At 45.6% G+C, this 24,489-nt stretch overlaps 1 protein-coding gene across 1 annotated transcript in view; it reads left to right on the top strand.

Moving 5' to 3' along the window:
• Positions 1 to 24,214, top strand: part of SMARCAL1 (SNF2 related chromatin remodeling annealing helicase 1) — a 388,047-nt gene extending 363,833 nt beyond the window's left edge. The window contains exons 16-17 of the mRNA XM_086954490.1: positions 22,168 to 22,264; positions 23,919 to 24,214. Of these exons, the coding sequence (XP_086810616.1) occupies positions 22,168 to 22,264; positions 23,919 to 24,122 (301 nt within the window). The 3' untranslated portion in view covers positions 24,123 to 24,214. The remainder of the gene's footprint in view (positions 1 to 22,167; positions 22,265 to 23,918) is intronic.
• The last annotated feature ends 275 nt before the right edge of the window (positions 24,215 to 24,489 follow it).

The raw sequence follows: 24,489 nt of genomic DNA, 5'->3' as shown, positions 1-24,489 counted from the left end.
CGGACGAACCACACCGTGACCCGGAACGAATGCCCAAACGCTAGCTAATTGCGAAGCGTTTCCGGGAGCTTGAGGCGGGCCTAAGTGTTCTAAGAAGACGTACTGCGCCTGCGCGGCTCTTTGCGCATGCGTCCCACAGATGTCCGCCTATGTTTGCCAATCACTGCCAACCCCGTACTTTGGATCGGCGGCTGTTTTTCGGAAATCTTCTCGGCGGTAAATGGTGGAACGTAAGCAGGCATGACAGAACACCCACCCCACAACACCCCCCACTGGTTTGGGCTTGTGAGGGTAACGTCTATGGAACGCTCTCACCAAACGAGGACATGTACCTGGCCAGCTGGTTCCCACGAGCGCTCTTCAATACCATACCCTTTCCAATGTATGAGATACTGAAGGCGACGTCGCACACGTCTGGAATCAATGATAGCCCCAACCTCGTATTCCTCACTTGCATCTATCAATGTGGGAATAGGGACTGTCGGAAGACGAGTACCAGGCACAACAGGTTTCAGTAGGGATACATGAAATACGGGATGTATTTTCATGGATGGTGGTAAGGTCAACTTCATAGCCACAGGATTGATAACTTGTGCAATAAGAAAAGGACCAACATACTTGGGCTTGAACTTGCAAGATCCCTTTAAGGCCAAATATTTTGTGGAAAGCCATACTTTGTCGTCTTTCTGATAGGCAGGTTCTGTATGTCTCCTGGCGTCTGCCTTTCTTTTATAGTCAGATTTGGCTCGGTCAAGATTGTCGTGAATGCTAGAATGCACTGTTTGAAGGTGGTTGACTAGGTCTTGTACAGCAGGAGTGTCACAGGGTTTTAGTGGCGAGAAAGGCAGGATTTTGGGATGGTAACCATAGGATCCATAAAAGGGTGTGAACAAGGTGGAAAAGTGATGGCTGTTATTGTAGGACAGTTCTGCCAACCAAACCAACTCATCCCATTCCCTCTGGTCTTATATGAACTGGCACCTAAGGAACTGCTCAAAACTCTGGTTCACCCTTTCGGTTTGCCCGTCCGTTTGAGGGTGATGACTGGACGAGAGACTGACTTCAACCTGTAGTGTCTTACATAATTGTCTCCAGAAACGTGATACAAATTGAGTTCCTCTATCAGTGATCAAAACAGATGGCAGTCCATGTAGTCTAACTATGTTGAGTAAAAAGACTTTTGCCAACATGGTAGAAGTAGGAAGGCTCTTCAAAGGGATGAAATGAGCGGTTTTGGTAAACAAGTCCACTACAACAAGTAGCGTAGTATTTCCCCCCTTTGTACAAGGTAACTCCACTATAAAGTCCATGGACACTGTATGCCATGGTGCCGGAGGAGTGGGAATAGGATGCAATAAACCTACCAACCCTTCATGAGATGTCTTCCCTTGAGCACATGTATGACATGTTTTTACATACTGCTGCACATCACTGGCTAGATGAGGCCACCAACAATACCTCTTCACCAATTCTAGCGTCCTTTTATATCCAGGATGCCCTGCGATACCATGTGAATGACACCATTCCAAAACCTGGTTCTGAAGGGGCAATGTGGGGACAAACAACCCGCCCTGAACATAATGCAGACCAGCCTTAACAAGGGATGACTGTTGCTCTAGCATTGTTCGTAAGGAAGGGTCTTGCTGAGCGTTCTTTACTTGCAATAAAAAGTCCTCTTCTGTATTGAGCATCCCTATGATCTTTTGGGGACCAATAATACAGGGAGGGGTGTCTTCAAGGGGGAAAGGCTCGAATCTCAAACGAGATAGAGCATCTGCCTTTCCGTTCTGTTTACCTGTCCGAAAATGAATAACGAAGTCGTATTCGCTAAAGAATTGCGTCCATCTCAATTGTCTCATGGACAATGCTCTGGCAGTTTTTAAGTATTGCAGGTTGCGATGGTCAGTCAGAACAGTGACAGTGTGATGTGTGCTCAATAAATATTGTCGCCATTCTTCCAAGACTTTTTTTATAGCAAGAAGTTCCTTTTCTCCTACTGCATAATTGACTTCAGCAGGCGTGAGTTTGTGCGAGTAATAGGCAACTGGATGCAGCTCCCCTATATCCAAATCAGCTTGAGACAGAATTCCCCCCACTGCCACTTGAGAGGCATCGACCTCTACTACATAAGGGCTACCAGGATCGGGATGTTTCAAAATAGGGGCTTGAGTGAAAGCATCCTTTAGAGTGTTAAATGCCGTATTGGCTTCCTCAGACCACAAAAAGGGGGTACCCTTGCGTAACAGACAGGTGATAGGAGCAACAACCTCCGAAAATCGATGGATGAAGCGTCTATAGAAGTTTGAAAACCCTATAAACTGTTGTGCTTCTTCTACATTTTTAGGGGGTGGCCACTGTAACACTGCCTTGATCTATTGGGGGTCCATCCGCAGCCCTTGGGCTGACACAATATACCCCAAGAAGGCAACCTGATGCCGATGGAAAAAACATTTATCCAATTTACAAAATAAATGGTTCTTCTGCAATTTACATAAGACTTCCTGAACATGTACAATGTGGTCTTTCAGAGTCTTGGAGTAGATAAGTAAGTCATCAATATAAGCAATGACGCTTTTATCAAGATGCTCCTTCAGCGCCTCATTGATGAAATACTGAAATGCTGAAGGAGCATTACAAAGCCCAAAGGGCATTACTAAATACTCATACAGCCCGAATTTGGTACAGAATGCCGTTTTCCACTCATCTCCATCTTTGACGCGAACAAGATGGTATGCTCAACGGAGATCTAATTTCGTGAACCATTCAGCGTCTTTGATCTGATCTAACAAAGAGGAGATGAGTGGCAAAGGGTATCTATTCTTGATCGTGATGGCATTCAGAGATCTATAATCTATACAACACCGTAAGCCTCCCTCCCGTTTAGGAATAAAAAAGAGAGCCGAAGATGCAGGGGATCTGGACGGACGAATGTATCCTAACTCCAACATGGTATCAAGATATTCTCTTAGATACTGGTTTTCCTTTTCTGTTAGAGAGTACACTCTGCTTGTAGGTATACGTGCTCCCGGCTGCAAATCAATACGGCAATCGTATACCCTATGGGCAGGCAGGATGGTAGCTTGTTCTTTGTTAAAGACTGAACTGAACTCCTGATACTCAGAGGGTAAGACTGTGTCAGGCTGCTCTACCGTATATCCTTCTTCTGGAGATAGGGAGACTAGCGTGATGGCTTTCTGCCTAGGAGATTCTGGTGCAGAAACCAAGGTAATGTGGTTTTCGATACAGGATTCTTTTATATGATTCCTGCACTCATCCCTAAACTGAATGTGAGTTAGTTGCCAAGCAATTAAGGGATTATGTAGCCGCAACCAAGGGAGTCTTAACACCACAGGGAACTGAGGGGACTCAATGAAATCAAAAGCGAGAGTTTCCCAATGGGTGATGGCTACATACAGTTCTAAAAGGATGGTGGAATGAGTGATTGGGCCTGATTTCAAAGGACTACCATCTATGGTATACACGTCCTCGGTAATCTTTTTTTGTATTTCAGGAATGAAATGGGCAGCAGCCCATTGTCTATCCATAAAGTTCCCTGAGGCTCCAGAGTCTATCATGATAGGTTGTACTATGGAGTTGTCAAGCCAACTCAATTTCGAAGGGACAAAAAAGTGCCCGTCTTCTGCCATTAAAGAAGAGACCATATGACTCGAAGGACCCGATGGAGCGGTCTCTGTTATCCTCGGGTCAGCTAGTTTTCCGACTTGCGGAACTGTCTTGGTTTTACCGGGCATTCCTGTAAGAAATGCCCCGCTTTGCCGCAATATAGACACAATCGATTATCACGTCTCCTTTGCTTCTCGGTCTCACTTAGGGGACCCTTAATACTGCCTATTTGCATTGGTTCAGGGTCATCTAGTTTCGCTTCAGGTTCAGATTTTTTGTCTCTGGTCCCTATTCTAGGGTACTCATATCGAACTCTGTCTCTTCGCCTCTCTCCCAACCTCTGATCCAGTTTTACCACTAGGTCTATTAGTTCGGGACACGTAGCAGGGGGATCCACCACGTGAGCCAAAGCATCTTTTAATTCGTCAAGCAGGCCTTTGTAAAAAAGGGCACTGCGTTTTTCTGTAGGCCAATCTGCTTCTACCACTAATCTGTTAAAAGTGGAGATGTATGTAATAAGGTCTTTAGACCCCTGCTTTAGGTTTAGTAATTCCGTGTCTGCAGCATGCGTGAACGAGTGTTTATCAAACATCTTACGCAATTCACGTCTAAAGGCGTCATCATCCAACAAAAGGGGATCCTCTTTCTCTATCAAGGGAATGGTCCAATTGGCAGCTGAACCTCCCAGATAAGAAAGTACAAAAGCTACCTTAGCTTGGTCATTTGGAAAACAAGGGGCTTTGCACAGAAAATGCAACTGACATTGTGTGAGGAAGGCGGCACATTTAGTGGGATCCCCAAAAAAACGTTCTGGGGGAGCCAAGGGAATGGTATGTGGTGTTACTACTTGCACTACTTGTGCATTGGTGCTAGAACCAGCTCCGTCTTCTCTCTGTATACGTAAAGCCTCTACTCTATCGGAGAGGGCTTGTGTTTCTCTCTGGAGGTTTCCCACCATACTGGCCACGTCCTGCAGGGTGAGATCCATGGCACTTGGGAGACAAATCAATTAGGCTTCGCAATCTGTCATGCACACACCTTATTTTCTCAGGAGTGTCCTGGTATCTCGATGCTAAGTACCCTGCTTCACCCCTATTACCCTCGGGAGTCAGGATATAACGCCAACACCCAAGAGGTAACCAGTGGGAAAACAGGGGAACAAAACAAGGGTAGAGGGGGAAGATACAGCGCTCCACAGTCTTCACCTAAGACCGAGTCAGGACAATCTTCTCCAGTCTGGTACTGCAGTAAGAGAAAACAGAAAGCAGTGAATATAAACCCCTTCCCACACTAATCCCAAAAAGGACTGGTCTGTGAACTAATGATATACCTTCAGAATGTGGAGTATATGCAGGTATCTGGAAAATATAGGGGCTGGAAGGGTAGGAAACGTAGATGCTGGAGGGCGTAGTAAAGACAGGTATGCCTAATGTCTGTAAGTAAGAAGACAGGTGCGAGAAAAATTCCTAGGACATCTAGGTGTATGAGTGTACAATTAGGTCAGACCAGTTATCAAGAGGGAATAATCGAAGAAAAGGGGTGTTATCAAGATGGAATTCCATTTTCGCGGAGGACGAGTCCCCACACGACGGAGCACGGAGCAGCAACATCCTGCTGTCCGCCCCTACTCATTCGAATTCCGAGTTCATTTGTATTTTTTAATTCACGACAAAGATGTTATCCTGAGGCACGTATTTGAAGTATCCAGAGTACAAGCGTTACCTGATTTAACATTAAGAGCCCATGTTTGAACCCCACACAAAGGCGCCATCACCATTTATCCTGTCTCTGGCGTCAAGTTCATTATTGGCCACCTTGTTCCACATTGAGTCCATGTGTCGTATATATTGATATGGGACATCTACATCACGGCCACCAATGTGTGTACCAAGAATAATCTACATCAACATTATTCTCTTGTGCTACTTCAAAACCTCTTATTTTATTCATCCTCTAACATACCTTCATCGATAACTACTGCATGAAGACTTCACCCTCGGTGTCTTCGCTGCATGGATAGAGCTTCCATTTCTGAATTAAACTGTGTCTCCTGAAGAAGGCGGTCCACTGCCGAAACGCGCGTCGAGTTTTTAAGCTTGTTTCATTATTTCTGTGATTATTCCTATGCCCTTGTCTGTTTATTCTTTTACCTTGTATAATATGAGTTTGATGTAATTTTTTACTGTAACTGTATGTAACTGTGACAAGAGAATTTTAATACCCATCATATTGTTTGGCCCCTTGGTCACTCCTAATATGATTTTTAAATATATTGAATAAAAATTTACTTTTTATATAATCTTGATAACACCCCTTTTCTTCGATTATTCCCTCTTGATAACTGGTCTGACCTAATTGTACACTCATACACCTAGATGTCCTAGGAATTTTTCTCGCACCTGTTGCTACCCTGCCCTAGGAGTCTACAAATCTTTACTACCCAGGGGGTCCTTGTTGCTTTCATTTGTAAGTAAGAAGACACCATAAGTACTAACAACCGTTCAAGGGGAACTGACTTAAAGCCTATTGCAGTAGTCCAGTCTAGATGTTATCAATGATACTGCCACTGTTTTCCTGGCTGCCAGAGGGAGAAGGTCGAAAAACTTCCTCAATGATTTAATAATCTGGAAACACGAGCTAGCCACACCTACCGCTTGCTGTTTGAAGGAGGTTGGTCATCAAATTTGATGCCCAGATTTCGCGCAGTGGAAATAGTATTAGGGGGGGCTTCTGCACCCTCAGGCCACCATTGTTTAGGGGAGAACAGATTATAGGATCCAAAGGGCAATATTTCTGTCTTCCCTGCGTTACACTTGAGGTGATTGTTATTCATCCACTCAAATGTAGCCGTGAAGCAGTTCCTCAGATTTTCCTCAGCCCCAGGCAACTCCCTATCCATCACCAGGATCAGCTGTGTATTGTCAGCGTACGATATGACTTCAATCTGGAAGGAGGCGATCAGTTCAATCAGGGGAACCATATAAAGATTGAATAGTACAGGGCTCAAACTGGAGCCCTGTGGAACCCCTGAGCTAATGATCTTTTCTTCAGATTTGAAGTCACCTAGTACTATTACCTGACGTCTCTGGGAGAGGAAGTTTGTAAGCCATGCCAGCACCGCTCCTCCTATACCTGCGTTATCCAACCGGTCAAACAGGATAGAATGTGAGACCGTATCGATAGATCGAGTAAAATCAAGACGGCCTTCTTCCCTTGGTCCAAGCCATTCGTAAAGTCTCTGCAGAAAACAATAGAGCAGATTCAGTCGAATGTTTGGATCGAAATCCTGATTGATTAGGGTGCAGGATGTTATTCTCCTCCCAAAAACTCGTAAGTTGATAATTAACGAATTTTTCGGTCAGCTTAAACACCGCAGGGAGTATGGAAATGGGACGCAGGTTGGACAGAGTGGTTGGGTCTGGCAGGACTTTTTTCTGAAGTGGCATAACCGCTGCACGCTTCCAGTCATCTGGAATTACTGCTGTGGCCAGTGAGGAGTTGATAATACTGTTAATAGTTGGATTCATCTCCTCGACCAAGGTCCGCAGGACCATAGGCGGGCAGGGATCAAATGGAGAACCAGAGTTTATTGTTAAAATAGCCTGGTGAGAATCCTCCAGGGAAACAGGCGTAAATGAATCAAAGTGAAGGATGTTAGTTGTCACAGAGCCTAGCATCCTTGTTTCCACATTTGCCAAAATAGGTGGCGTAGGTGGAAAATCCTTAACAATATCCAAGATCTTCTTTTCAAAATAATTAGCTATGTCATTGCAAAGCGAGACAGAAGGTGGAATTTTCTGAGAGAGTGCTGTAGGGTTAGTAAAGCTCTTGACTATCTTGAAGATCTCCTTCTGTCCCTTGTCAGATGAAGAGATAACCTCTAAATAGTATGATTTTTTTGCTAGTTTAATTGCGGCATGGTAATTCCTATGTGCAGATTTATATAAATCACGGGCAGCCACCTCATAATTTCTCCGCCACCTTCGCTCAAGTGATCTCACTGCGCCTAACTCAGTTTTTAAAGCTAGTGAAAACCATGGGGCACTCTTTCTATTTTTAGGACAGCTTAGGTTTTTATGCTTCTTCATTGTGTCTAAGGACGACCCAAAGGTTGCCAGCCACTCACAGTATTGCTGATTATCTGTTAGAGTATGACCTGTTACACCTCCCGTTCTTGCGGCAATCCCCACTGGTTATTACATCATCCAAGCGAACAGAGCTCCTGGAAAATCGGGAGGTGGAGTTGCAGCGATTGTTAAGAATTCAATTAGATTCCTTGCCCTGACTCCAGTCGGTATTCCCTCGGTCGACCATCTTGTGCTGAGACTTGAATCTCCAGTGACCCCGCTCATTTGAGTCCTAGTCTACCGTCCCCCTCAGTCCATGCCCAATTTCCCTACAATGTTCGGAGACATGATCTCCCAACTTGTCATCAATAACTCCAAACTTTTAATCTTAGGTGATTTCAATTACTGGCCCTTTGATGTCAAAGAGAGCGCCTATTCTGCTACATTTTCCAACCTTCTTGCTAGCATGAATTGCCTCTCTCATATAAAATCAGCAACTCACATTAAGGGTCACACCCTAGATCAGATTTGGACCTCCAACCTGGACATAACCGCTCTCTCAATCTCACCTTGTCTATGGTAAGACCATTATATGATTTCTTTTTCCCTCATGATTGCCCCCTGCCCTAGCAGAGTCTTGGAAGGTAACCTTGTGGCCCGGAATTGGAACAGGGCTGATCTCAGTAAATTTGTCACGTTACTTAGATCTTCACCCCCCCTCCCCCCCCCCCCCCCAATCTTGGATCCATCGACACCCAAGCCTCCGCCCTTACACTTTGGCAAGAATCAGCAAGTGATACTGTGGCCCCACTTAGACAGATCAAACTAAACGCCTGCATGACGCTCAAAGGTGGTTCACGGAGGACCTCAAAGCCCTGAAGCTGGGCCTCAGGCAGGCAGAGCGCCGGTGGCAACGCGGCTACGCCCCTGACATGGAAATACGATTTATAACCCTGCTTAAGGAATACAAATTAGCGGTCCTGCAAGCTAAGACCACCTACTTCTCCAAAAAAATTGCTGACTCCTCCACTAGAACCAAGGATATTTTCTCCATTGTGGAGGAACTGTCAAACCCAGATAGGGTTACCATTAAACCCCTCCCCTCTCGTGCACTCTGTGATTCTTTAAATCAAGTCAAATAAGTCTTTATTTCGACAGTTAGTCATAAAAGACAACACAATAAAAACAGTAAAAATCAACATTTCATACTTGTTACATCCAATGTTCATAGTTTACAGGGAAAATTCATTAATTAATCTATCCAATCGATGCTATGTACAGGGTGTTCCAACACAACCATTTAAGAAACTAAATACTGTGTGAATATAAAATCCATTAAAATGTAGTACCATTTTTACTTATCATACATTTTTTAGGTTTTGGGGCCAGATTAAAATAGCGCAGACTACAGTAATTTCAATTTATCCCTACGTATTGACCACATCCATTTTAAAATTTTTGCAAGTGCAATTACCATGCTATCCGTGCAATCTGTTTTAACTATTCTTAGTGCCGCAGTGCCACTTTGGATGCCTTTCTGTATGCAAATTGGTCTAATCCATTTATGGCGCGGGGCTTTGTATGCTGGACATGTAAACAAAACATGAGCTAGACTTGCAGATTGGGCTACACAAAAAGGACACAGATGGTGATCTTTGTTACTTGACCATTTGCTAGTAAATGTATTGATAGGAAAGGTTCCCAGCCTGTATTGATGGAAAAGTTTCCTATCATTTGGGATGGTAATGAGGTCCCAATATCGCTCGTAAGCAGGAGTGTGTTTTTGTTCCAGAAAGGCCCTGGTGAGTGATGGATCAGTATGTTTCTGAAACTCCCTTTGGGTTTTGTACGCCCAGTACAACTCTTTTAAGGTCTTTTGAGAGGGGAAGATATTTTCTGAAGGATTTTCCCATAGTTCCATCATTCCTAAGGCTTTGAAAAGCGACTTGACCTGTCTGAACCATAGTATTTTACCCCCTGAATCCATATTTCTGGTTTCCAGAAGCGCTAAAGCATAATGAGGAAGTTCGGGTGTAACCCATAGCATCCTCCAATATGCGATAGGTCTAAAGCTAGATATGTCCTGAATTTTCCGACATCCTAGATCCATGTACAAAGGTACCAGTGGTGTAGATTGCGGGAGCCTTGTTAGGCACCACAAGAATTTGTTTTGTGCATTAGTCAGGGCTGTGACGTCGGAAACCCCCCACAGTTCAGCCCCATACAGCATTGAGGCCCTAACTTTTGTGTCGTATATTTTAAGGGCTGGGGCTATTGGTTGTGTGGCTGAGGATTTTAACTCTCTCAGTAGGACACCAGCCAACTGTGCATGTTTAGTAGTTAAATAAGTCATGTGTGGCTTCCACTCTAACCGAGACCCCAGTGTAATACCCAAATAACTGAAACTATCTGTTTGTTCTAAAAGCTCGCCATTCATAAAAACTGTGCCCCTTACTTTCTTGTGTCTATGCATTACCATAAATTTGTTTTCGACACATTAATGATTAGGCCATGATCATTGCAGAACACCTCAAAACAACCAATTGCTTTCTGAAGCCCTTCTTGCATTTTGGAGATTATGAGGGTGTCGTCTGCAAACATTAACAGGGGAACTGGGATGCCATTTTGTTTGGGTGCATCTGTGTGTACCTCCCTATAATATTCGGTGACCCTGTTTATATATAACGTAAACAGTGTTGGTGCCAGGACGCACCCTTGTCTAACTCCCCTTTCTGTTGCAAATTTATCAGTAACCTGGCCCTGGTTTCCCCACCTAACCTGAGCGTAATTATTTTCATGAAATTTGATCAGGAAGGCAAGGAGTTCATGTGGCATACCTTGCTCGTGAAGCACTCGCCACAGACTAGTGCGTGGCACAAGATCAAAAGCCGATTTCAAATCGACAAAGGCTGCGTAAAGGGTGCCCCCTCCAAGGATAACCCATTTCCAATATATGGCAGAAAATCTAAAAACTTGATCCACAGTACTCGTAAATGGGCGAAAGCCTGCCTGAAGCGCGGACATGACCCCGGAGTCGTCTATCCAGTTCTGAATCCTAAGGAGCACGAGCCTGGCCACCACCTTCTGAATACATGCAATTAGGCTGATTGGCCTATAGTTCGCAGGATCGGCACGATCCCCTTTTTTTAAAATTGGAATTATTTCAGCTCCCCTCCAAACTTCTGGTAATGGCGAGCCGCTGGAAATGGCATTCGCCAGCAGCTCTATATACGGCACCCAGACCTCTTTGCTATGAAGAAAAAGGTCTGCCGGAATCGTGTCCGGACCCGGGGCTCTTCCTCTCGGTATTGTATTTAGAGCTTGTTCAATGTCTCTCCGACTAAACACCAGCGGAGTAGTAGCTGTGTAATTTATAGTGGGATCCAGACTTTCTACGCTTACCCCATCGGGGCGTGCAAACTGTAATTTAAAGTGCGATACCCAGCGTTCAGGAGGGACAGAATTTTATGGCTGGGGCCTATGGTTCCCTTTGCCCCATCTCACTAGTTTCCAGAATCCTGTCATATTTCTGGACTTACTTGCCTCATATAATTCTTCCCAGTATTTATTGTCCCAGGATTTTTTTGCTTCCTGCTGGGTCGTTTTGTAATGAAGCCTAGCATCACGTATTAAGAGCCTATCCGTTGATTTGTAGGCAGTTCTAATTCTTTAAATCTTTTTTTTGTGGAGAAAATCGCCAATATCAAGAACAGCATTCTTTCTTTGACCCCGCCCCACCCCCCTAGGCCTGACCCTTCCTTGCTCTCCTCCAACTCTATGCAGCTGACTCAGATTCCTCCAATCTCGGAGACGGAGCTTCTTGCCCTCTTAAAAAAGGTTACCTCCGGATCCCCCACGGATTGTTGCCCTCCCCTGATCCTCCGTGAGGCCTTTACAGCCTGCCCTTCCCCCCCTTTGGCACTGCTGAACAACTCTCTCTCCTCTGGCCTAGTCCCTTGGTCATTTAAGAGAACAGAGGTTGTGCCCATTCTGAAGAAATCTATGGCAGACCCCACGATTATGAGCAATTACCGTCCTATATCCCTCCTCCCCTACCTCAGTAAAGTTATTGAGTCTCATGTCACCAACATCTTGAGCACCTTTATTGAAGACTCTCACTTCCTTGATCCCCAACAAGCTGGATTTCGACCCAACCACTCTACGGAAACTGTCATACTCTCAGTTATGGAGGAGTTGCGGAGAGGAGCTGATTCTAACACCAGTCAGGCCTTGGTGCTCCTGGACTTGTCGGCCGCCTTTGACACGGTCGACCATAACATCCTGGTCGACCATGTCGAGGAGGCTGGCATCCGGGGCACCGCCCTTGACTGGGTTCGCTCCTTTTTGAGCAATCGCCGCCAGTTTTCTGCTGACGAGGTCGAACTAACCTGCGGCGTCCCGCAGGGCTCCTCCTTTTCTCCTCTTCTTTTTAATTTATACCTCACCCCCCTCATTCGGTCCTTACGCGGCAGCGGTGTCACCGCGTTTAACTACGCAGACGACATTCAGTTAGTCTTCGATATTAGCTCCTCGGACCATTCCATCGACAACTTCCAAACCACCCTCTGTCACATCAGCGACTGGATGGGGGTGAACCATCTGAAACTTAACCCCGACAAGACAGAGTTACTGCTTGTCGGGGGGCTGCCAATCCTTGGAAATCCACCTTCTGTCCCACGAGGCTGGGTCTTCCCCCCCCAACCCTGTTAACTCAGTAAAAAGCCTTGGGATCATCATCAGCAACGACCTCACCATGAAGCCCCAGATTAACGCGGTAGTCTCCTCTAGTTTTTTCCAGTTAAGGAAAATCCGAAAGATTGCACGCTTCCTGACCACCGAGGCTCTTACCCTGGTTTTGTTGGCCCTAGTCATCTCCAGGATAGACTATGCCAACTCGCTCTACGTTGGCATACCGGCCTATCAACTGAAAAGGCTACAACTCGTACAAAACCAGGCGGCACAGCTTATCTACCATCAGCCTAGACACCAACATATCCGCCCTCTGTTAAAATCCCTCCATTGGCTCCCTGTATCTGAACGCTGTAATTTCAAATTGGGGTGCATCATTTTTAAATCTCTTGCAGGCACAGGCCCCTCTATCATTTCCTCTCTACTACATCCATATGTCCCCTCCCGTAATCTCCGCTCTTCCCACCTGGCCATACTCCGGACCCCGACCTTCAAATGTAAAAAACTGGGTGGACTAAGGTTCTCATTCCTTGCCCCGTTATACTGGAACGCTCTCCCGTTAGGCCTGAGACAAGCCTCTTCTTATATCCATTTTAGGTCCCTCCTCAAAACCCATCTGTTTTGCAATGCTTACAAATAACGCTTCTAGCCCCTCGGACTGTCTGCCTCCTTTTGTATTAGCGCCAAGAAACCGTTGGGTGTTAGCTGCGCTTTATAAATTTCTTTTACAGTACATTACATTACAATGGGTTTGCTGGCTTTTAACTTCTCCAAAAGATCAGGTCGTGTGAAGGCAGTTATCCAAAAAGGCTTGCGACTGACAGAATTTAATTCCGTGCGTTTCCCCGGAGCCTTCTGTTTGACCAAAAGATGGAATGGGATGATTTTATGGTCTGACCAGGTTTAAGTATATGGAGGTTTAACCAGCAGGCCATCTGAATTTTAACAGATACAGTCCAAAACATGGCCTGCTGTATGAGTTGGTTCCAGCGTTAGCAGAGCAAGACCAAGTATATTAATAATGTCCAAAAAGCCACTAGTGCCTGATTCCTTAGGGGAATCTAGATAAAGATTGAGATCTCCCATCACCGTGCAATGAGCGAACCTAAATGTAAGCTCGCTCAATGCATCTCCAATGCTTTCCAAAAATCGGTGGATGGACCAGGTGGCCGATAAATCAAAGCACCAGAGAAGGAGAAGGAATCATGAATGGCAAGGCAGAAGGCCATAGCCTCAGCTCCTTTAATGTCTGGCAACTCAAACGTAGTGCATTTGATTGCAGTGCGATGAATGATTGCCAGACCACCTCCCCGCTGTAAGGGTCTGTCTAATCGCTGAATTGAAAAGGCGTGTGGAAGAGCCACTGCTAGGTCCGGGTTACACCATGGGCGAAGCCAGGTTTCCGTGACGAATAGCCAATAGGTCCATTTCGACAATCAGGTCATGAACATGCTGTGCATTTTTGCACAACGACCTGGCGTTAATAAGTCCCCCTCGAAGTACAGCTGAGTGAGTGTCAGCACGGGGGCCCAACGCAGGAGTAAACTTCATCTTGCAGTGCGGGCAAGTGACTAAGCCATCCCACGTATCAGGGAATAGAGTATTGTGGCAGAAGGAGGAACACTTATTGAAGGAGCCTAACCACTCCCTGGACTTAGCAAAATTGCTAACCCCAGAGACAGCCTGCCTTGCCTCAACTGCCGCCTCAACGCGGACGAGCGCAGACGGGCAGGACTCTGGCTGGACTCCGGCGTGAGTCCGGCACGCCCGCTGCGCGTCATCATGGCAGGTTTAAGTAGGGCTGTGGTCAGCCCGCCTAAAGACTAGGGCGCTCACCAAAATGGCGCCGCGATATGTCCCTGCCTACCACCAAGATGACTGAATAAGTCTGTGGCAGTAAGTGACCCGCCCGAAACAGCGGTGAGGTAACTGAGTGCGAGTAAGCGCTATGTGTGGTTATTACAATAAAAGCAGATTTCAATTTAATAAAAATAACAACAAGCTATTTTAAAATAGCATGTATTTCATACATGCTATTTTCAGGTGAATTCTGGCTTCCAGAGGTAGCCAATTCAAGGATTGTAGATCCAGGGAGATATGGGATCTTCTTTTAGAACCAGTGATGAGTCTCGCTGCAGCATTGATTGAAGCTCTTAACGGCGCTGTTGAAGCTTTGGGTAGGTCAGAAAGAGAGATAATTCCTTATTCCACTCTAGGTATAACTAGAGCTTGAACTGCCTGCTTGAAGTCATTGAATGGCAGGAAGGGTTTCAATTACCTCATTGTGTTTATCTGGAAGTTTGCTCCCTTTGTGGCACTGCTGATGTGTTTTTTCATATTGAGGTTGCTGTCAAGAGTTATACCTAATGATTTTGCAGAGGCCACAATGGTTGGTTGGACGTTTAGTGCCGTAAGATGTTTAATCCATCCGTGCATTGCAGGGATTTAGGCGGGTGGAGCTATTAGAAGGAATTAGGTTTTTAGGGCATTCAATTTGATTTGGTTTTCTGCCAACCATGTTTGGGTATTGCGTTGAATTAAGCAGTTTGATGTCTTCTAAGGTGTTGTTCTTAAGTTATAGTTGTGTGTCGTCAGCGTACATGTGATATTGTACGTTAGACGCGTGTAGAATTTCGGTGAGTGGTTCCATGAAGAGATTAAACAATTTTGGGGATAATGAGGACCCTTGCAGGACTCCCAGAGTTACTGGGATGGGTTTGGACAGGGAGTTGTTGACCTTGAATTGTTGTGTCCGATTTTGGAGAAAAGAGGTAAACCAGTTTAGCACTGACCCTGATAATCCCATTCTTTGTTTCAGAAGCTCAATCAGGTTCTCATATTTGAGCGTAGCAAAGGCTGAGGAGAGGTCTAGAAGGATGAGTAAGCAGGTTCCATTTTGGTCAAGGATTTGCAGCGCATCGTCAGTTGTGTGTCATGGCTTGATCAGTGCTGTGACCTGCTCGGAAGCCTGATTGATGTTTGTTAAGAAGGTCATAGTGATCAATATGCCTTGTCAGTTGGTGGTGAACGCATTTTTCCAATCATTTAGCCAAGGTAGGAATATTGGAAATAGGGCGGTAGTTGTTTAGGTCCGTCGGGTCGGCCGTGGGTTTCTTTAGAATGGGTGATACCTGACCAACTTTGAGGGTGTCGGGGATGCAACCTTGTTGAAGTGAACTGTTTATGATCTTGGTCCAGAGAGGTAGAAGCAGTCATTTCCTCCGGCTTCTTTAGAATAAGTGGTTAAGGATGACCAAGTTGCGCCATGTTTTTGGGTCATGCTTAGATGGGATTTGTTATGGCGCAATTGGCGTTGTTCGGGATTTTTTTTATATGCGGTCCCGAATGTAAGATTAGGTCATTTCAGAGGACCTTGTGTTAAGGACGTGTCTAATTTGTAGTCAATGTCTAGTGATCTTTCTGAGGAGGCCTTACCCAAAGATTTAGCCCCCCAGAAAAACTGCCCTTGTGACCGAAGTCCTAATTAACGAAGGCGTTCAGTAGCAGGCGTTAGGAATGCTTGAATTGGTGATGCTGGTGTAATTATCATATGTTATTTAATTTCTGTAGCATTATTTGTTGTTGCTTGAATATTTTTTGTTGCATTATTTAACTGTCATTTGTTTAAAAATATCGGAAGCAAACCAATTGTGTGTCGCCTTCAGACATATGTAATTCAAAAGCATGTAAGAATTGTATGTGGTAAAGGTCACAATTGCCCTATGAACAGCGTGGTTACGGCACTAAGTCTGCTCAAATAAATAGCAGCATTCTAAAGTGGTAACCAGGTAATTTTCTTGTTTAATACTTTTGGAAACTTGGCATTTTTCTTTCTAAACCAATTGTGCCTTTCTACAGTGTCCAGGGTGACATGACTGTAATAGCTCTCCTGTGGTGTGATTTGTATTCTCTTCAGACATGGAGAAAAAAGAACCTTGGTCATGGTGCAGGGTGTTTCTCTCCCCCGGATAGAATGTCCATGGGGGTGATACTCAGCCGTTCCTGAGCTTTAATTAGTAGCCTCCAGGATGTGCCCACCCCATAGCTGACATCTAAGGGCTGCCTGCCGGCCCTACCACTGACAAATGCAGCTCACACCTTGGCCTGTCTGCTTCTGTCGCTCCAGACAGATTGGAGCCAACCCGAGGAAAAGGGGATGGTTAGACAAAGGGGGCACCCACAGATTGGCAATGGGTATAAGAATAGCACCCTCAGAACTGGCATTGAAGATAAGAATAGTACCCTCAGACCTCATCAGGAGATACCTGGACACGTGGAAGATTTAGAAGACTGACTGCCCTACTGTCTGAAAAAGGAAGATTGGACTGACTTGTCTTGAACCCAGGATCCCCAGAGGTGACTCCAAGGGTCAGTTGTCTAACCTCGTCTTTGTGCTACAGGGAGACAACAAGCTTCCAGAAACCTCCCAGCAACTTCTCAGCTGGCCAACGTCACCTGGACCTGTCTATGCCCTGCTGCTGGCCTCTGCTGGAGTGAGTCCTGATCCCCAGGAGGTGTCCACAGGTCCTGGAACCGTGTCTGGCATCAGAGTATACTCCTCCTGCCGCAAACAGAACTCCAGGTGAACATCCAGAAGTTCTGGGCTCCTCGTAACCACGAGCGGGCTCTTCGTGCCAAGAGACATCAATCTGCGACACTTACCAACACGAAGCTTTAGCGACAACTAGCTTTTCGTGTCAGCTACGACCGTCCGTGCCAGCAATGGCTGCTTCGTCTGCCGCCAAAGAGAAGCTCCAGCGTCCACTTGCTCTTCGTGTCAACCACCAACACGAAGCTCCAGCAGCAACCTGCTATTCATGCCGCCAAAGGACTCTTTCCCCTGCCAATGTGAAACTCCAGCTGAGGCTCCCGGTGTAGACTTGGACTGTGAGAAGGTAGGCTCTTCTCAGCATACACCAGGTCCCTGCATCCAACCTACGCTCTTTCTCGTTTGGGATCAACTTGTGACGTTGACCCGGTCCAGTGGGACCAGATACCCGCGAGAGGCACTTCGTGCTTTTTGGTGCTATTTTCACCTAGAACTTTAAAAATACACAACCCCGGTTCTGCTGATTGGATTTTTGATGTTTTGGTGTCATTTTATTTATTACAGTGTACTCTATTTTTCTAAAATGTTTGGGTATTTTCCTTGTGTTATGTTTTCAATGTATCACTGTTTGAGTACTGCATATATATACTTTACACAGTGCCTCTAAGTTAAACTTGACTGATTTTGTGCTAAGCTACTAGAGGGTTAATAAGTTTATCTAGTGCCTTTTGTGTTTCAACCTGAAAAAGAATTGTTTATTATTTGATTGTGCTTCCACCCCTCTCAATTAATAACCCAATTTCTTACACAGTGCACCCTGCACACTCCCACTCCTGCTAGAGCAGCCTCCCTGTATTGGGATACACAGAAACTACTCAAATGGGTTATTTAATCTATATTCAATTAGTTAGCTCGTTCATTCGGTATACGTACATATTAAGAAAGTGAAAGTTTAAATGAGAAACCTCCGAGGAGTGGTGAAGTGACTTTAATCTCTACTTTGGGAAAAGGTGCTAGGACTTAATTTCTGGTGGAGACTTCCAGGTGTGAACATTGCTCTTTGAAGTGTAGCTGCATAACTAGGAATCCTGAGAAGAAAATGTATGACACAGTGAAGGAACTCTTGTTTATAAAGGGGGTGGAAAGGGAATGAAACGGTTTTTCTGTCAGAGCTTGCTGTGGGCTCTAAATCAGTAACAGAATGAAATGCATAGGACGAACAGAGCAATTGTGTTATTCCAAAGTTGAGTCTACGGTGTTTCAATAAACATGGAAATGAGAAGAATTCTTTAGACTAGGCTCCAATGTACCTTTCAGATGTGTGTGTCTACAAAGTAAAACAAATGGTGGTTTGTGTTTTTTGTTTTTCTACCATCTTTTATTCATTATGGACTGCTACTTTCTAGAAAAGATAGGGTTTTGCTCTATGGGGTACATGAATTCCAAAAATCTGCTCTGATCCTATCCCGCCAACCACAACATGTATCTGGGCTTCAAAAAATCTTCCTCGGTCATCTATTTTTAGGTCTCGGCTAAAAGACGCGCGTAAGCGCGTCTCCGCCGAGATCTTATGTCAGGGACTATGCTTCCCAGGAGACAGCCTTGGTCACGCGCATTGCCTCTTCAAGGAGGCGATTTCCGCTGGCCACGCGCTCGCGAACGCGCTCAGCTGCTGTCTCCTGGGAAGCAGCTACACCACACGCGCATGCGCAGAAACAGCGACAGACACACACGAGCGCTCATGCACGCACGCACCCACACATACAGCGAACCCACCCCCCGGCGTCGCATGCATACACACACACACACACACGTGCACCGAGCATCCCCCCCCACCCCTCCGTTGTCGCACCCCTCCCCTCCGCCGTCGCACCCCGCCCCTCCGCCGTCGCGCACACACACACGCAGACATACAGGCATTCTCTTTCCCCTCACTCCCCCCCCCCCCCCCCCCCCCCGCCCCGCTCACCGGTCAAAGGCCCTCCGGACACGCAGACGTACAGGCATTCTCCCCCCCCCCCCCCGCTCCGCTCACCGGTCAAAGGCCCTCCGACCGCGGGGCTCTCCCTCGGTGCTCCTCCAGGCACTCCGTGGGCGCGGGCTTCACAAAACGGAAGTCCCGCCCCACGATAGGTTTCGTTTTCTCAGTCCCGCCCCACGTTAGGTTTCGCTTGCAGCTCGTTGGGTATAAAAGCTTGTCGATCCAAGTGTGTGTGTATTGCAGATGTTATCCCTTTTTACAACAAACCTTGACCTCACCAGAGATTCGTAATTGTCCAAACATTCCTCTATCTTGGTTAGTTTTTGTGTAATAGGAGATAGCAAGGTAGTTAAAATACTCACAAATGTCTTCCACTGTTCTAAATCACAGTTCGAGTTAATACCATTTCCCGCTGCATAATTGGTATCACCATCAACCAAATCGGCATTAATTATAGGACTGCCCTCCTCGGGTGAGACACTGTCACGGGTTTTGTTCGACCTTGCCACTTTTGCTCTACAAGGCTCTACAAGGCCTTTGTGGTCCTCCTCCCCGCTTCCTTTTTACTGCCGGTTCCAGAGTTAATCATTTGGTAGAGGTTTTTTTATTTGGGGATGTGGCAGATGCACGTGTAGAGACGCTGGCTGTAATGTTACTTTGGGTCAGTGGCGATTTTGGGGAATCCTCTAGTGTTCCAAGGGGATATGGAACTTCAACGCCAACCTCAATATTAGTCGATGGTATAATAATGATTACATCTTGATGAGCTGGCGAGCGAGCTGTAGCTATAGTCCCTAGGGAAGATCTCCTATTTAATAACTGGACCAGAGACAACAGATGCTCGGTACAGAGGTCCCCTAAGAATAAACTGATCAAGCGTCCCCACCACGCTGCCACCATGAGAAGTACCTAGGTATTTCCTTTCCTGTTTGCTCATCTTTAATAACTTAAGTGAACTTAAGCCAACTGGTAATGCAGAGTAGTGAGTAGTGAGTGCAGAGTGGTAATGCAGAGTAGTGAGTGCAGAGTAGTGAGTGCAGAGCAGTGAGTGCAGAGCAGTGAGTGCAGAGCAGTGAGTGCAGAGCAGTGAGTGCAGAGCAGTGAGTGCAGAGCAGTGAGTGCAGAGTAGTGAGTGCAGAGTAGTGAGTGCAGAGTAGTGAGTGCAGAGTAGTGAGTGCAGAGTAGTGAGTGCAGAGTAGTGAGTGCAGAGTAGTGAGTGCAGAGTGCAGAGTAGTGAGTGCAGAGTAGTGAGTGCAGAGTGCAGAGTAGTGAGTGCAGAGTGCAGAGTAGTGAGTGCAGAGTAGTGAGTGCAGAGTGCAGAGTAGTGAGTGCAGAGTAGTGAGTGCAGAGTAGTGAGTGCAGAGTAGTGAGTGCAGAGTAGTGAGTGCAGAGTGCAGAGTGCAGAGTAGTGAGTGCAGAGTGCAGAGTAGTGAGTGCAGAGTAGTGAGTGCAGAGTAGTGAGTGCAGAGTAGTGAGTGCAGAGTAGTGAGTGCAGAGTGCAGAGTAGTGAGTGCAGAGTGCAGAGTGCAGAGTAGTGAGTGCAGAGTGCAGAGTAGTGAGTGCAGAGTGCAGAGTAGTGAGTGCAGAGTGCAGAGTAGTGAGTGCAGAGTAGTGAGTGCAGAGTAGTGAGTGCAGAGTAGTGAGTGCAGAGTAGTGAGTGCAGAGTAGTGAGTGCAGAGTAGTGAGTGCAGAGTAGTGAGTGCAGAGTAGTGAGTGCAGAGTGCAGAGTAGTGAGTGCAGAGTGCAGAGTAGTGAGTGCAGAGTAGTGAGTGCAGAGTAGTGAGTGCAGAGTAGTGAGTGCAGAGTAGTGAGTGCAGAGTAGTGAGTGCAGAGTAGTGAGTGCAGAGTAGTGAGTGCAGAGTAGTGAGTGCAGAGTGCAGAGTAGTCAGTGCAGAGTGCAGAGTAGTCAGTGCAGAGTAGTGAGTGCAGAGTAGTGAGTGCAGAGTAGTGAGTGCAGAGTAGTGAGTGCAGAGTAGTGAGTGCAGAGTAGTGAGTGCAGAGTAGTGAGTGCAGAGTAGTGAGTGCAGAGTGCAGAGTAGTGAGTGCAGAGTGCAGAGTAGTGAGTGCAGAGTGCAGAGTAGTGAGTGCAGAGTGCAGAGTAGTGAGTGCAGAGTGCAGAGTAGTGAGTGCAGAGTAGTGAGTGCAGAGTAGTGAGTGCAGAGTAGTGAGTGCAGAGTAGTGAGTGCAGAGTAGTGAGTGCAGAGTGCAGAGTAGTGAGTGCAGAGTGCAGAGTAGTGAGTGCAGAGTGCAGAGTAGTGAGTGCAGAGTGCAGAGTAGTGAGTGCAGAGTAGTGAGTGCAGAGTAGTGAGTGCAGAGTAGTGAGTGCAGAGTAGTGAGTGCAGAGTAGTGAGTGCAGAGTAGTGAGTGCAGAGTGCAGAGTAGTCAGTGCAGAGTAGTGAGTGCAGAGTAGTGAGTGCAGAGTAGTGAGTGCAGAGTAGTGAGTGCAGAGTAGTGAGTGCAGAGTAGTGAGTGCAGAGTAGTGAGTGCAGAGTAGTGAGTGCAGAGTAGTGAGTGCAGAGTGCAGAGTAGTGAGTGCAGAGTGCAGAGTAGTGAGTGCAGAGTGCAGAGTAGTGAGTGCAGAGTAGTGAGTGTGCAGAGTAGTGAGTGTGCAGAGTAGTGAGTGTGCAGAGTAGTGAGTGTGCAGAGCAGTGAGTGCAGGTGCAGAGTAGTGAGTGCAGAGTGCAGAGTAGTGAGTGCAGAGTGCAGAGTAGTGAGTGCAGAGTGCAGAGTAGTGAGTGCAGAGTAGTGAGTGTGCAGAGTAGTGAGTGTGCAGAGTAGTGAGTGTGCAGAGTAGTGAGTGTGCAGAGTAGTGAGTGTGCAGAGTAGTGAGTGTGCAGAGTAGTGAGTGTGCAGAGTAGTGAGTGTGCAGAGTAGTGAGTGTGCAGAGTAGTGAGTGTGCAGAGTAGTGAGTGTGCAGAGCAGTGAGTGCAGGTGCAGAGTGGTGTGTATTGGCAATGTAAATGACAATGCCATTTATTTATGATTTAAAGAAAAAAAAGAAATGTCATGAGCAATGCCAATAGCTCTACCTTTAATGATGCCGAGACCATTGCATTGCAAATGCTTGTTAAGAGACATGAAGTGGTGTTTTCTGTAGCAGCGAGTGTCCCTCTGTAGGATAAAAGGATTTGGTAAACAGACTTTCTTTGCCACTCCAGAAGGTCTTTAATTTGGCTTTTCATCCCCTCACTATGATGAATACATTTACAGCTGGGAAATATTGTGCCAGTCTGATGAACAACATGCTTCTCCCACAGGCCCATGATCCAGGAGAAGATCCGAGTGCTTGGCCAGGCTGGGCTGTCTGAAGATCATTTCTCCCAGACAACAGAATCTACAGATTTCTTCTACAAGGTAAGAGACTTTTGGAAGGAGTCCAAAGTCGACCAAGTCAGGAGGGGAGCCACCTGTTCTGACCCATAACACCTGTATTATAACATTTAGCCCAGGGTTAAGTTTTTTTGGTTTGAAATAATTCCAGCTATCCTAGTTCCAAACCCATACTGAAGGGCTCATGGGATGAGCTAGTTATAGATCATCTTTCTCACGTCGCCGTTTTAGTGGCCCAAGGGAGTATTGAATGGGATCTTATATTCTAAGCCCAATATTTGTATTTAATTCTACAGGCCTCTTGCTAATTTTAGGGCAGAAATACACTGCCTGGTAACGAAGAGCCTGAAGTGTGTTCCAAGAACATGCCCACTTTTAGCTCTTTTGTGATGTAGTTGTGGAACCTGGCTTGTTTTCCATTGCCTCGCCCAGTCTTTTCCATGTTTGTTATTGTAATAGATGAGGGTTAAAATGTTAAGTCTTTCCATACTCTACAAGGAATCCTGCCTGTTACGCTTACAATCATGACAAAGGATGGAGAATAACAGGGTCATTGATTCACATCTTTTGGAGGGTGACAATTGTCTGTACTTCAAGTTAGCTGGCTAGGCATCAATGCTTAAAATTGTTCCTTTTGTTTTGCATGCAATTTCCAAAAATGTGACATTTCTGTTACCCACACAGGAACATGTTAGTGGGCTTGGTAGCCCTAGGTATCTATTCCCCTGGGTCTCCTGAATGTATGAATACCAGACATATCTATGTTGCATAAGGATTCTGACAATCTGTGCTTCCTCTTATTAGTATTTAGTTCTCATTCCTTTTTCTCTTTGTCTAATAGACATAAAATTGTAACTAAAAGTAATAAACCAAGAAACACAAACATGATAGGCTACTGCCATAATCCTGATTGGCAGGCTAGGTGCCTTTGGGGAAATAGACGTTTCGTATTTTTGTGCATGAAACTGACCCTATGGGACATTTTCCCCCAGCCTCGCTCACATATGCATATATGGTGGAAAAGATGAGCTCGGATCTCCCCAGGTCAGACATACAAAGCATATATGGGTTTGTAATTAAGCTGCAGATTGTATAACAATGCTTGCTGTGGCACCATGATTGGCAGAATAGTGCGTATATTACAAATGCGCATTAACCCATTAATGGACCTAAATATAGTACCCATATGTTTGCAATCTGTATTGAGTCTCGCTCTAGTTTCCCATCTCAGTTTTCTCTCAAGTAGCCCTGGATCTGATATGTTGCTCATCTTTGTTTTACAGACCATGCTCTCACTTCTGTGATTTATAGGTATCTCTTCTACATAGCAGAGCTCTCTATCTGCATGTCTCTTTCTCTAAGTATGTTGTGACTGTGGAAGAAGGGAGAATGCTAGTGATGCGGCTGCCTTGGTTTTCAGTCCCTGCCTTCCTCCACCTGTTTTTTTCCACCACAAAAGAGAAAATCAAGACCAAAGGTGGATGAGCTGGAACAAACATTTTAAGTACCTTGAATAGGGTTTTGCGAGATAGGGTGGTACAGGCTGTTTACCTATTACATTTTGAAGTGATGCTTCTTAATCGTAAAACTATTGTAAATCCATATGAAACTTTCTGTGAATATTCCGTTATTACTTCCTGTGACTGTCTTTCTGTTGTGTTTTTTTTTTTACCCAAAGGATCCAAAGCAAAAGACTATTTATGACCTTTTCCAAAGGTCATTTGCGGCAAGTGAAGACGATATAGATGAGGCCACACTTTTGGAAGCTGCTGATGCCTGCCAGGAGGCTGAGCTGGAGCTCACACCAGATGACACATCCAGCACTTACACAGAAAGCTCATCTAAGAAGAGAAGAATTGAGGACTTCTTCAAAAAAGAATGACTTCAAAGTGTCTTAATATTTCTTATAAGAGTGTATGTTGTATATCATTGTTATTGTATACTTAAAACATGTGAAAATAAACAGACTTTCAAGAAGATTCCAGTGAGATGTCTCGCAGCTTTAACTATTTCAGTAATGATTGACTTATGAAATGCTGGTTATCCATGTAAGAATCGTGACTTAAAGAGAAAATAATTGATTATGCTCTCTCCTGTGTGAGAAACTATCTTTAACATTAGTTAGAATCTGGTGGTGAGACCTAACAGCGGTCGATTGCATTCATTTGTTGCTAGTCTGTCAATCTCAAGTGAAATAAGGTCTTTATTATGCCTCTTGAATGATGTTAGTATGCTATCTGCATTTTTGT

Source organism: Lissotriton vulgaris, chromosome 2_1, assembly GCF_964263255.1.
Source record: "Lissotriton vulgaris chromosome 2_1, aLisVul1.2, whole genome shotgun sequence".
NCBI classification, from domain to species: domain Eukaryota; kingdom Metazoa; phylum Chordata; class Amphibia; order Caudata; family Salamandridae; genus Lissotriton; species Lissotriton vulgaris.
Note: the sequence above shows the minus strand (reverse complement) of the source record. Positions and strands in the feature narration are given on the sequence as shown.